Source organism: Cygnus olor, chromosome 14, assembly GCF_009769625.2.
Source record: "Cygnus olor isolate bCygOlo1 chromosome 14, bCygOlo1.pri.v2, whole genome shotgun sequence".
NCBI classification, from domain to species: Eukaryota; Metazoa; Chordata; class Aves; order Anseriformes; family Anatidae; genus Cygnus; species Cygnus olor.
The window spans coordinates 14,769,206-14,783,447 of NC_049182.1; the positions used below are offsets into that span (position 1 = coordinate 14,769,206).

The 14,242-nt window shown below is 36.4% G+C and overlaps 1 protein-coding gene across 1 annotated transcript in view; it reads left to right on the top strand.

Moving 5' to 3' along the window:
* Positions 1-14,242, top strand: part of LCP2 (lymphocyte cytosolic protein 2) — a 33,628-nt gene that overhangs the window by 2,257 nt on the left and 17,129 nt on the right. The window contains exons 2-3 of the mRNA XM_040573126.1: positions 2,998-3,060; positions 5,983-6,029. Of these exons, the coding sequence (XP_040429060.1) occupies positions 2,998-3,060; positions 5,983-6,029 (110 nt within the window). The remainder of the gene's footprint in view (positions 1-2,997; positions 3,061-5,982; positions 6,030-14,242) is intronic.

Below are 14,242 nucleotides of genomic sequence, written 5' to 3' on the forward strand. Positions count from 1 at the left end.
CAAAACCACTGACAGTTAAGAAGCTGAGTGGGTGAAACTTGCAGATGAATCTTGAAAGTATATTTTAAATTGGGTATAAGAGAAAATGGTGGCTTTTCAGTGATAATGTACACTTTACTACAACAATTCCTGATATAACATCTACTAAGAGCAGTGAAAAACATTGTGTAAAAACTACAAGCTTTCCATGTTGTCTTCACTGATTTTCAGAAATGAGATTTTTTTCAAATTGCTTGTTGTTTGCAAATGATCTTCTGAATGTCTTTGCATCCATGAGAACCCATCCATTTACATGAATTTAACAGTAGTAGATAAATGTGCTCCTAATTTTTTTTAGGCTCAGTTGGAAAACCTTTTGCGTTCCCTGCTCTAAAACTTCCTGGATAAAGCTCATGGCTCAAGATTTTTAGCCATCCCTTTCGTCCTGTCACTATTACTTTTTCCAAAGCTATTTTGTGTGACTAGCTAGGAACTGCTGTTTATTTTGACATCTCTTTCACTGGTGACCATCTATAAACTTCATTTTACAATGTGGAGAATTTTCCTCACTGATGAAATAGTTTGCAAGGCGATACAGCAATTCCCTGCTGATGTATAGCCTCTGTACAGCAATGCTGACACATTTATAATTGCCCAAGAAAGTGTAACTGAGTCATTTTTACTGAAATTTCATTTCGATGTGTTCTCTGAAAATTCCTCATTTTCCAGTTCACCTGAGATAATCTAACATTCAGATTGAGCAAAAGCAAAAATTTCAAGCAGTGGGAAACATTGCTTGAAAATGTTCAACACTGGGAACATTTGCAAGCCATACCAGCATATCTGGTTCGTTTTCAAGTGTGCTGTCAGACCAGTCTTGTAAAAAGCTGGAGCAGTTTTGGGCTTGGTTTTGAAATCATGGAAAATTCTTTGTTTCAGAAGTTTTCATGGATTTTTTTTTTAAGGAGTTGAGCCAAGTTTGAAACTAGACTGAAAATCTAGCTAATAAAGACAAGCAGATCAAATGCAAAGTCCATGTCTACAAAATCTCCAGAGAAGTGAAACTGCCAACTACCTGCAAACCTCTACTGCTAGGGTGCAGGGCTTGGTGGCACAGTGAAGTGAAACAGAATCGGAGACGAGCAGAGGCGATCATTATCAATAGTCAGCTTCAGACAAGTAAGAAAAAGATTATGACACTGGTGCATGGTAGTTTGGGACACCATTTCCAAGAGACTCACAAGGCTCACACGGGAAATGTCTTCCTGAAAGAGCTGATAATTTCTGAGTACCTCCCCTCTTCCCCTCTACTGATTCGGTCGTGTGTTTTGTCCCTCCCCCCCCCCGCCAGGACAGAGTTAATGTTGGCATTCTGCTTTTGGAGAGGTGAGTCAGAGCAAAGAAAAGCTGCTTAAAATTGTCTAGCAAGTCTGTGTCAGACAATGGTGTCAGCCAGCTCTGGGCTACTGCTATAAGTGACCAGATCCTTCTCCCGAAATTAACCCAAACAACTTCCCTCACACATATAATCGAAGGGTCTAATGTTCGGAATGCTTTATTTTCATCCAAATATATTTGGTTTGCAGCCTTGTGTTAAAGTCCAAGTTCAAGTCCAAGAGGAATGAGCAATGTTTTTCTAATTAATCTGAGGTAATTGAGGAATGGTTTTCAAAGGTGACAATCACATTCAAATTTCTCTCACCTGAAGTGATTGGTTATGACACAGGGCAATGGTAAGATTTTAGTCAATTCATTGTCAGCTTACATGTTTGTATTAGCAAAAGCTAGCCAGCACAAGTCAGTGATTTATGTATTAATACTACAATGTATTCCTGGTATGAAGACCTCAGTTTCTGTCAAACAAGAATTTTTCATCCTTAATGGTAATAACATCTAATTTATGATTCTAGATGTGTTAACTTAGAGCTGATGTTAATGTAAATCATGCATTCAAATTAGGAAAGGAACAGTAAAGAAAGAAAACTTCAAATAATTTCTAAAGACTTTTTTTTTTTGAGCAAAAGCAAAGATGTTCAAATTTGTAATATCCTGGGGGTTATATATAACAGCTAAACAATGTTTTTCATCAGTTATTTTAAGAAAAAGAGATTAGGCTTCAAACACACTGAAGTGTACTACCAAGTGTAGCAGTTGCTCACTACTGCATTCAGGCTTTTTGTTCAAATAAAAAAAAACTTAAGGCCCTCATTGGAAATATTTAAGAATCATGTCTTATTAATTATGTCCATTCCTCCCCCCTCCCCCCCTTGAGTCCCTCAGTTTATTATTGAATTATCAGGAGCTTTCCTTTCTTGTGTATGTGATCAGCTTCTGAAATGCATGTCCTTGCCCCAGCTGCTACTATAAAACATAATATTATAGAAAAGCTTTCCAAATATTATGGGTAATTTGCAGGATTAACAAGCAATGTTTCAGTTCAGAAGAAGCAGCTTTTCAATAATAGGGACCGGGACTGGGATCAGAGCTTCATGATTCCAAGATACTAAGGCTTTGGTGTTTTTCACAACAGTTTTTTATTTCCTGTTTTTTTTTCACAACTGTTCATCCTAGCCAGTACCACAGTTATCCATTTTCCAAATATTTATTTGGACCAGGAAATTGCAAGGTGGCTTTTCAATGTGAGGAACTGACTGTTCCTAAAGGGATGAAAATACTCAAGTCCACTGAAGGATCTTTGTCAAAAAAACAAAACAAACAAAAAAAAAACAACACTTTGTTTACAGAAGAAAATGAGCCATTTATACAGTACAGTTTTGAAAAAAATTAATAAAATCTAAGCAGGATCGTGAGCTGCATATTTTTTTAATGGCTTTATACTGATAAAGAGTACAAAGTATATTGTTAGCTACTGAGATTCCTAGGGCAGACAAGACATAATAGGCTTTAGCATACAAAAGGGTAACTTGAAGCACCTATTCAAAGCTAGCTGTATGTCTAAATACCTTAATCCATTCTTATAATTAAGGGTGCAATAATCATCTTCTTTTTTATTGACAGTTAAAGTATAAGGACTGTGAGAAAGTTGTGAGAAAGCACAGCATAAGTGGACAACGGTTTTTGGTAAGTAGAGTTGTAAAATTCCTTGATTAAAATGATTGTTTTGACTCCTCCTTACTTTGCACTGACAATTAGCTTGCAGATGGTTACTTAGGTATAAATATGAGAAGTAGACACCTTTGGTAAAATCAGCCAGACATTTTGCTTTAAATATGGAATGCTGGGAACCCAAACATGTTGTTTAATATGCAAGTATTTTAGCATATTTTAAACAGACAAGAAAGTTATAAAGCCACAGTCTTGTCTTGAATTCATCTCTTCCTTTATAGGAAATGCTTGTTTTCAAATACTAACTACAGAAAACTCACATTTATTAACTGTCCTTTCCTATTAAAGAAGATGCAGACTCTATAGTTAAGATATTTTTTTTCTTTTTCTTCTTTTTTTCCTGCAGCAATATGCATAATCAATGAACTATAAGAGCATCAAAACTAATAAGCAAAGTCCCATTGGGTCTATATCAGCATTGGTCCAGGCCGTACCAATGACTTGGCCTAACTTTAGAAAAGCTGACAACTCCCATTTACATAGCTGTTGTTTTTCCGGTCTTAAATACATATCCATGAAGATGTGTAACAGCTTTTTATCATTCCTTCATTTCTATTTTATTTCCAAATATTGCTTATTCTATTTTTCCCAAAGGTAGGCATTTTGATCACCTGTATTATTAGTCATAGTGAAGAAATCGATGCAGATTTCTTTTAAAACCTTCTATTTTTTATTTTCTTGTACTAATGTACCAACCTTTCTGACACTGCATTGAACTACAACATAAAAATGTCAAACACCTCTTTTAGGAACAGGATATTACACCTCCCTCCTACTGGGTGGAGTCACAATTATTCAGATGTATGGCAAAGGATTTATTCTACCAACCCCTAAGAGATTCTCCTTAGCTCAAGCACTGGAGAGGGAGTTCTCGCTCCAGAAACATTCTGAAATACTGGAAGTTTGAGTTGAAAATAACAAGAAAATAATTGTGCAGTTCCTAAAGTACTTTTTGTAATTATGTATTATTTCCAAGGTGCTTCTGTAAGTAAATAGCTCAGAGTGCAGCATTTCTTCAGAAACTCCTTGTAGATTCAAGGGGTGCTTTTCTATTAAGTATCTACTGGTTACCACAAGAAAATTCCAGTTGAGATGTAGTAGGAATAAAACCACAGGGATTCCACATAACTCACTAATAAAATTCTCTAAGATTTAGAAGGGCAACATGGCCCTTTATGAGATTTTTACCCCACAACATTTGTCAGGTTTATTGCCAGAATAGAGTTCCAGAGAGAAACTTAAAAAGTCTTTAGAAAAATGAAGATGCTTTAGTAAATCCTGCAGGACATTTCCATAAAGGGAGTACATTTTTGCTGTGTTTTACTCCTGTGAATACACTCAGATGCAAAATAGTTCTGGAAAGCACAACTAGGATTTGTTGTGTCCTGTAAAGTGCAGATAGCATTGTAAACCAATGTGTAATTAGAAACTACTTATTGCCGGCAGTAAGAAAGACAGAAAGAAGCAGTCTATCATCCACGTTCCAAAGAGGGTTTGCAAAGCTTTTCATTAATTAAGCAAAACACTTCCTCAAAAATTTTCATAGCGCACTCATCTGTCCTACACTTGGAGTGGCAAAACATGATGAACGAAGATAGGGGCCAAATCTCTCTGCAGGAGCATCAGTAAAGCTGTCGGCACTTGGCATATCTCAGTTCAGGTCAGGAGTAACCTGCAATCTAATTGCTTCATTATGGCAGAAGGGTGAATGCCCTCCGCCACCCCACAGTTTTTAGAAAGACTTGTTAAAAAGTAAAAAGTACGTGAGCTTTGTTAGGCTGTTAAGGCTGCTCTTAATTCCAAGCAGTCCTCCAGCTACATCTCCACTATGATGTGATTTTATCTCCATTATAGCATGTGACTATACATACACTGTGATGTTACAGATAGGTTCATAGCTCAAAGTTCTCATCTACTCTAGCAAATCATGCTCAGTTTTAAGATGTAGAGTTTTACCCTCAAATTTTGCAATCATGCACAATTTTGTCTGATTTTACCATGCAGACATGAAGAAATTTAATGTCTAGCTTATGAAGTCACTTAAATTTTTCTGTATTATTTCGACATATTTTAGCTATACTAAAAAGATGTGAAGCAAAAGAGCCTAAAATCAGGATCTATGTTAGGAGTCTGCCTTCCCTACCAGGAACTGTTCTTTCCAAAGGACAGTTTACTTGCATGCTGCTTTCAAACTACAAGTGTTTTAATAAGCCTTTGAAATGTGCTATGCCGAGGAATGTTTTAGTTCCAGTTCTTTTGAGAAGCAAAGCAAGGATGGATTTTTACCTGGCCTGTGAGTCAGTGTTACCATTGAACACCCATAAAGGACTGGATCAGAACCCAAATCAGAAAAGCAAATTACTTGATTTTTAACTTTGCACAGTCTCATTAATTTGAGATTGATCCCTAAAAGAATAGCTCATCTGGTATGCCCTGTTTTAAGATATTACTTCTCATTAGGAATCTCTTTTTTCCAGCTATCTTTAAAACATTCTAGATACAGAAACACTTCTTACTAGACATGTGATGAATTAGTTTGTTGGTCATTTGTGTGCAAACAAATATATGTGGTGTTTATTAAACTCCTATCTAGTTCGATGCAACTGATGGCAACATAAAATAAAAACCAACATCCAGCAAAACTAAGAAAAAATATAGAGGGGATTTTTGATTAAAATGAATTCACTTCTCTTATTTAAACTTTACTTAATAGTGAGCTGTTGGGTTGGCAGACTGTTATCTTGCATTACTTTTCTATGTACTTTATTTATATATCAGTTGAAAATTCATGCCACATTTTTGAATATGCTAGCTTCTCTAAGTCACAGGGTGTTCTGTGGACAAGTTTGTGATATATACCATATGTTTCCTTTGCAGAACATGTCTGAAAATGATATTCAGAAATTTCCCAAACTCAGAGTGCCGTAAGTAAAACTATACCATTTAACATAAAAAACATCTTAACTGATGTGCAGTGAAAACTCATACCAAACATCAGGAAAATGTTCTGAAGTGATTAGTTAGAGCCTTGTAAATATACTGTACTAGGAGAAAAAGAAGAATGTTCCAACATAAAAATAAAGGAGTGTTGTCGTGATAGCTCAAGCACAATGAAACAATATAAAAAGATTGTCTGTGGGATGTTCAAAAGAACTCATCCATGATTTTTTTTTTTACAGCAGTTACACAGAAGCTTTTTTTTTTTTTTTTTTTGGGTATTACCTTGAAAGTATGATTTAACTGTTCACTGCTTAACTGTTGACTCTTAATCAAAGAAAAATAAAAAATTCAGATATGTACACAAGATCTGAGGAGTTAAAGTATTTTTCATCACGTGCTTTTCCCTTTAGGTAGACATTAAAAATAAATCAGACTGGAACATTTAATTTAGTGTTATATAGTTTTCCTTTGCTCCTGTGAGTTAGGCCTTCAAAAAGTTTTGAACTCATCTCAATAGCTTTCATAATTTCATAGAAGTTACTAAAGAACAATATTCCCGTTAAGTCAATACCAAGTAACAGAGGTACTAACTTTTATTATTTCATGATGGATGAAGGACATTATTTTGCTGTGAGTTCTCAAGCACATATTTAATCTGGAAGTTAGAAGGTTCCTAACAATGAGCTCTTCCTAACATGGAGCTCTTCATGGTCTTCTAAACAAAGTAAGAGAGAAGAAACTGAAGTCGTTCCAAAATGGCTACTTGTGCTTTGCTCATTTCCCAGACTCCTTCCCCTCTCTGCATATTTTAATCTTGCTAGGGGAGACACAGTCTACTTCACTTTTTTTCTGATGCATCACAGCTTGTGTAAAATGTTTTGGTGAAGCTAAAAATACTGAAAAAGTTTGAAAACCAACGTGGTCTGTCACATTCATGTGCTCACAGTTAAGCTGGTTGCCAAATCTGACAGCAAAAAGTTACCTCTGTTCAGATCAGATATGCAAGGACTTGAACTTGAAAGCCTCCAACATGATGTGTTTCTTAAGATCGTATCTATGTTTTCACAGAATAAATTTCCTGATAATAGGGACTGGTTGGCTATGATGTGCTAGTAAGTGAGCCCTGATGTTATAAAAAAGATGCCCAGATGTTTTGGCATTTCTGAACTGCCAACTAATAGCAATATTTAACTATGGCTGGTGAGACTGAGGGAACAGAGTTAAACCAGATTGTCGGTGGGAAAACTCCTATCACTATACTGTAAAACGCATTGCTTGTAATTCCCTGATAATTTTTCCCTCTTTCACAGTCCTTTGGCAAAATTTCCTTGTGTTCTCCTTGTTCTAACTTCTAATTTCGACAACTTTTGGTGATTTCCTTTCAAATTCATAAGTCTAAAGTGGTCAATGCAATGTCTTACAAAGACATGAGATATTTTAATGTCATGGGTGAATAGTTAAATTTTAATAATATGGAGTTGCTCATAGCTCCTCTTCTAATTACTGATATATCAAAAGTACTCTGCAAATTCTATTTCCACAGTCCTCATACTATGTAACACTCTAGCAGAAAGCCAACAGCCCTTCTAGTCAGATCTCTCGGGTTTCTCAACAAGAAGAGAATCTGAAATCAAGAGCTTTAGAAGACCAGTGAAGCTCAGTTCACAACCTGAAAAACTGAATGAATAAGTAAATTAATAAATCTGAATACACTTGTCCTCAGCTTTTTCCACGCTTACCAACATGGAAAGAATTCACTAGAATATTGTGAAAATACATGGAGAAAGGATGCTTTGATATGCGATCCTCCACGTATGCCACTGTTTAAAATAAGAATTTAGAGCTTCAACAGGGAAAAGAAATGGTTGTCATTTGAAAGACAGAAACAAACAAATCAGAATAAAATTGATGGGTAGAGGATCTGGTTAACTCTTTTAATTCATTTCAGTTCTTCAGTACCTCCTTATTCTCACCAAAATGGAAAGTGCTTCCTATTGACTTGTAGAAAACATTCACTCCTTACTTTTATACCATAATGGAAAAATCATCTAGTAGGAAAAGTTTTTATACAACCTGAAATGCACATGAGCATATTTTAATTCCAGAACTTGATCTACTTAATGGCAGTGCTGAAATCTGAGCATATTCTGCAAAAATGTCTCAATATAAATAGCAAGTGTTGAACTTACAGCATGGGCCTGTGGAATAAATAAACAGCATGTATAAAAGAGAGATCGATCTCCGGTAACTTTACCAGTGTTATGCTGACCTACATGTACTGAGAATACAACCCAGCACTTGCAACTGTACAAGGTTTGCAAACCACAGCATACATCGATGCAGACCTCCTGAGCTGAGTATGTGGTTTTACGAAATAGATACATGTGAACAAATCTACTGATCAAGTTTTGAATGTAACTGTGCCATTACTTGGAGATGATTCTGTGACTTTTAAAGGAATCTTTCAGTGTCTAGGTAGATAACAATTGTCATTACAAAGTATGATGGGCCACTTTCAGAAACTAATAAACTCCTCCACTATTTTCTCTTATTATTTAAAGAATTGTTATTTTAAAGGTTAATCTTCAGCAGTCATGTTACGGGCTGGTGTCTTATTCTTAAATACCAAAAAGAATGTAAATATTATTTTGAAAATTAAAATACTTCATAAAATCTTTAGAACTCTCCATTAAAAGGCCTGAACTCTTTATTGAAAACTCTGCTAAATATATATATGCATGTATATATACATGTACAGGCCACATACATGTGTATGTGATGCATCCAGACAATTATGGTGGTTTAGCCAGATTTTATTCTGGCTATTGTTTTGCATGGAGAAGATTTTAATGGACAGTAAGTCTGCACGGGATTCACTGCTCCAGTATAGGTCACACATGGATTTTTTGAGGGATCTTAACCAACTCCACAGTCCATTTACCGTAGTAATGATTCCCATTCTCATCTGTGGTCACCACCAAGCTTTTTGTATGTCTGCCAGAGATACTGAAGACTCATACACAAAGCGATCTTGACTGGCCTGGATAAGGAAATCTATCCCAAGTGCCTATCTAAGTGTATTGGGGCATTAAATCTTGTGGAGGATGGAAAATTAAAACTGAATGAAGACTGATTTTGTCAGGGACTATTTGAGAGGATCAAAACTTAGAGTTATCCTCACATTTGAATGATGCGTCCAATTATGCCAAAGAGAGCTTTATGCAACTGGAAACCTAAATGCCCTTCTTTCCTTGCAGTATCTGGGCCCTAAAACCAAAACAAAGCAAAACAAAACAGAACACACAAATCTGAAACTATTATCCCATTTGTGGCTTTTCTGATAAATATTGAGTTTTCACTCCCATTCAGAATATATACGTTGATGATGCTGTCAGTGTTTGAACCCTGAGACCTCTTGCAATTTTGTTGCTGTTAAAGAAATCTTAGGGAGAATTTCAGAAAATTAACTTTGCTTAATGCTATATTTTGATTTCATGTGCAAATCTATCCTTTGTTCCCACTTACACAGTAGATCCAAAGGTCTAGCTCAGGCACAAGCTCCTTAGGTCCATAGGCAGAGTTCAGCTTCACTCATCACTTTATGTTTATCCTTTCCCTTAGGAGAGGGAGGTGGATAAAGCATACGCTTCTTCCCAACTGAACGTTGTCATTGAATTGCTCTGAGTGGACAGAGGGAAGAGGGAGTAAAGGGAGGTTCTTGGACTGGCTTAAGGCTCCAGTTCAAAAGGGAGCACTTTGACACATGCTGAAATTCAGGTGTCTGCTTCAAGTAGCTTGGTGACCTGGAGCCATAATGAAGATCTCATATGATCAGTTTGATACCGTAATTGCATAAACATTTGAAAAATCTCATGCAAAGAAATAGAATAAATGGTTACACTGTATATTGATAATATTTGTAACAGTGGTGTACAGACAAGAGGGTGATAAATGTTTTGTTGTTGTTCTGTTTTAAATAATTAACCATTCTATTAACTTGATGTTCAGTTTTAAGAATTAATATAAACAAATCAGAAACCACATATTCAGATAGGAAGTAGCCAATTACAGGATCCAAGTGACCTTGATCGTACCTGAAATGATTTAACCCAAAGTCACATTGGATAGTATCACATTAGGATTAGAAGTTTTTAGGTATCTGATGTACCAGAATGGTTTGAACTGATTTTAAGAAAAGCTTATGGTGTTCCACATGCCCCTTCCAGAGCGGGTGATACAAGAGAGATTAAAGGCTGTCTGGTAACTTTTCTATAGCTAATTGCTTATTTATAACAGTAACTCAGTTTTAAGATTGTCTTTTTTTTTTTTTTTTATTATACTCAGTATTTAATAACGATTTTGTAAATCTTTGTACAAAACTATACCATCATCCTTAAGGCTATCATAAGACATATTCTGTATGCAAATTATTTTCATTGAAAAAAAAAAGTTAATAAGAAAGTAGTGCTTGAACTCTAGCTCAGTAGAAAATGCCACCCCAGAATATTTCTATTTGAATATATATGTTTCTATTTTAAGATGCAGAATATCAGCTTTAAATCACTTGGTAACCAAAAACAAACAAACAAAACAAAAACACAAAAACCTTTTAAGAATGCCTAGAGGGGAAGACGCATGAGGAGCGGCTGACGTCGCTTGGTTTGTTCAGCCTGGAAAAGAGGAGGCTGAGGGGAGACCTAATCAAGGTCTACAGCTTCCTCATGAGGGGGAGTGGAGGGGCAGGCGCCGATCTGTTCTCTTTAGTGACCAGCGATAGGACCCAAGGGAATGGTGTCAAGCTGCGACAGGGGAGGTTCAGGTTGGATATTAGGATGAGGTTCTTCACTGAGAGGGTGGTCACAGACTGGAACAGGCTCCCCAAGGACATAGTCACAGCACCAAGCCTGTCGGAGTTTAAGAAGCACTTGGACTGTGCTCTTAGTCACATGGTCTGAATTTTTGGGTAGACCTGTGTGGAGCCAGGAGCTGGACACGATGATCCTTGTGGGTCCCTTCCAACTCCGGATATTCTATGATTCTATTCTATGATTCTACAAATACAGACCATATCATAACAGTTTAGGAGTAGTTGCTATTCTATCAAAAGACCTATGTATATCTATTCAGGTGATCTACATAGATATGCAATAGCACTGATGAACTATCCTTAAAGACCTGATAGTGCATGATTGCACATGGTAGAATCCAGTCTGCAGGTTCCAGACCACAGAGGATTTTCCCTATTTCAGTTCTCCACAGAACAGATTCAGTGGAAATCTATGCCCCAGGATATGTCCATCCATTATCCCCACACTATGAATTATGAATTATGCCACACTGCTGCAAACCTTTAAGCAGCAGCAAAATTTGGGCCAAGTAACTTACTGGTAAGAACACCTAACATACTTTTCTCTCCCTTTTCCCACTAAGAAACTGAAATAAATAATCATGACATGAGCATTAGCTTTAGAGATTGGGTTATCATGAACGTAGCTGTCATCCTAAATAAGAAATAGCACAGCAGTTAACCTAACAGTTACTTTGGTTATTAGCATCTCAGCTCATTTGCAACCTGTTTTCTTCAAATATACAGTATGGTTAACACTTGGCATTTTTGTAACAATGTGAAAAACCTAAAAACTGTAGTGTTGTTTCTTCTCGAGCTCATTCATACTACTCTTGTACTTTCTACATTTTACAAAAGACCCATTTAACTTAATTTTAATAGCACTATGTTAATATACATAAGTGAAGTTTCACAAACAACACATTGCATCCTGAAAGAGTAAGTGGTACACTAGTAAAACAGGAAATATTTCACATGGAGCAGACATTGACTAGCTGTCTTAAGCAATATATGAAACTCATACACTAAGTGAAACTCAGACCTAATTATGAGGGTGTAATCAACATTTTGATAATAAATCTAATGAAACAAAAGACCAAGATACAACTTAAGGGACACAAGAAGCTTTCTTATTGCTTATAATCACTACTGGCAGTCACAGAAGGTCATGAAGTTTATACTTTTGGATAACAAATGTGAGTCTTGCGTGATATTTTAGCCTGATATTTTAGAGACAGAACATGCCTTACTTGATATGATCGGAATTAATAAGCAAGGAAAAGCAAAGATCTCACTCAAAGTTATGTTGGTGGTTGTTCAATACCTGAACCACGATCTATACACTGAAGTTAATCTTTGCCACTCTTATTGTTTACTACCTTGAGCCAAAACACTTACAAATTTTCAGTAAGTCAAGGTATTAATGCAGGCTATTGGTCCGTTTGGCTATCCACAGTGGCAGGCTGATGACAAACCTGAGATTTGAGATTTTCAGCCTTGGTCAGAAAGCTTATGACATATCCTGTAGTACTTGTGGAAATGTCCAGTAACAAAAAAGAGCACCACTGCACTAACACATGTAATTGCATCTGCCAGTTCAAACATGGTAAGCGTGTGGAGTTCTGCATGGGACACATTGAGAGCCTACAAATATGGCACAGTCTGAAGGTTACGCTGCTTTCAGGAGAGTAAAAGTTGCAATCCTAAACATTAAGAAATCTACACAATGCCCTTCTCTTTTAAAAAGGTACACCTGGTACACCTTGAGTAGAGGTGAATGTTTGTGCACACGCTCTCTCGGCTGGGATGCTAAAGGCTGTTGAATGGTTTACAAGTTAACTGGCACTCAGTCTGTTTTGAAGCCAACATAATAGTGTTGTATCTGCCCAACACACTTCACTCAAAGGCCAAAACAAAGACTTAATCACAAGCTATGCTTTTGAGAGTGTTCAGTATATGCAACTTCCTGGTCTCAGAGGACTTTGCCCTCCTTCTGTCTCATCTGTCTTAAGTCAGTGTCTTAATACAGGTAGGATGGATTCTGCTCATGGCAACAACATCTACAGTATACAAACAAAAGCCATTTTTGGAGTACTGTTGTTTTTTTTTTTAATTTAGATTTTATTTTATTTTTTAAACTTCCTGCCAGTTTTAAGCTAAGTGCCTGTTGGAGGAGTTAAAAAGAGAAAGAGAAGTCTGAGTAACATTTTCTGCAAGTACTGTTGCCTTATCCTGTCTTATCATCCACTCCCACAACTCAGAAAGCAGTGTGGTTTTGGTACTTCCTTCCTCACATGGCTACAGACTCAGCTGCTCAGTGCACGTATTTTCTGTAATAAAGCTGCTTTTAAAAAGTTACCATTCTAAACTTTGCTTTCTTTTCTTCTAGTAACCTCTCTGAGACATTGGTTTGAACTATTTTAAATAAACTTGAATTGAAGACTACACGCTGTACTTTAAGTAGCAAATTATTCTAACAAGCAACTTTCCCTTTCAGTTCTTCCTCAGAACTGGTTGGTGTAAATCCTCATAGCAGCCAGCCTGGGTTCAGTCCAGAAAGCTTTCAAACACTCAAGTCTCATTCATACCTGTGGAAGTCTGAGCTAAAAGAATTACCAGTTCTAAAACCTGTAGTATTTACTTCTTTAGCAGAAACTAAGCACAATATTATGAAAGATCCTTCCTCAACTTCTCCAACAATAGCATATTAGCCACACACAAGTTCTGTAATCCACTTCTCTACAAAAGTAGACGTCCACATAGTGCACAGTTCACACCAAAACATTTCCTGATGTTTCACCCGGAACCTATTATTCACATAGCAACTTCCTTATCATCTGCAGCAGCAGGAGATTACTTGTGCAGAAGAGTGTGGACTGCATAGGAAAAAAAAAAAAAAAAAAAGAAAAGAGAAGAGAGAGGAGCCTTGGCATAGGACTTGGCAATTTTATTCCTCTATACAATTTGTTTGGGTAACCAAACAATTTGTTTGGGTATGAGATTAATAACCAATTTGTTTGGGTATCAGATTTAAAAAGCTATAAAGTAATACTGTAATCATTCTTAGATTGTTAACATTTGTGCATGTATTTATTTCAAAAGGAGCAAGTACAACAAAATTTGTTTAAAATCAGAAAACTGCAAAGTACCGTCTTAGAAAACCAAAAAATATTCTTCCTCTGCCTTTTTATTTTCGTACTTATCCTTGAGTCCCTATCCCTAACATCGAATTGCTGATTTTTATCATTTTCAGACAGTATGGTTGTAATTATTGGAAATTGCTTGTTACCTGATACTTGTTGGCAGCTTGATCTGCCTTCACAGCACTTTCCACAACCTGAATTTCAGTAA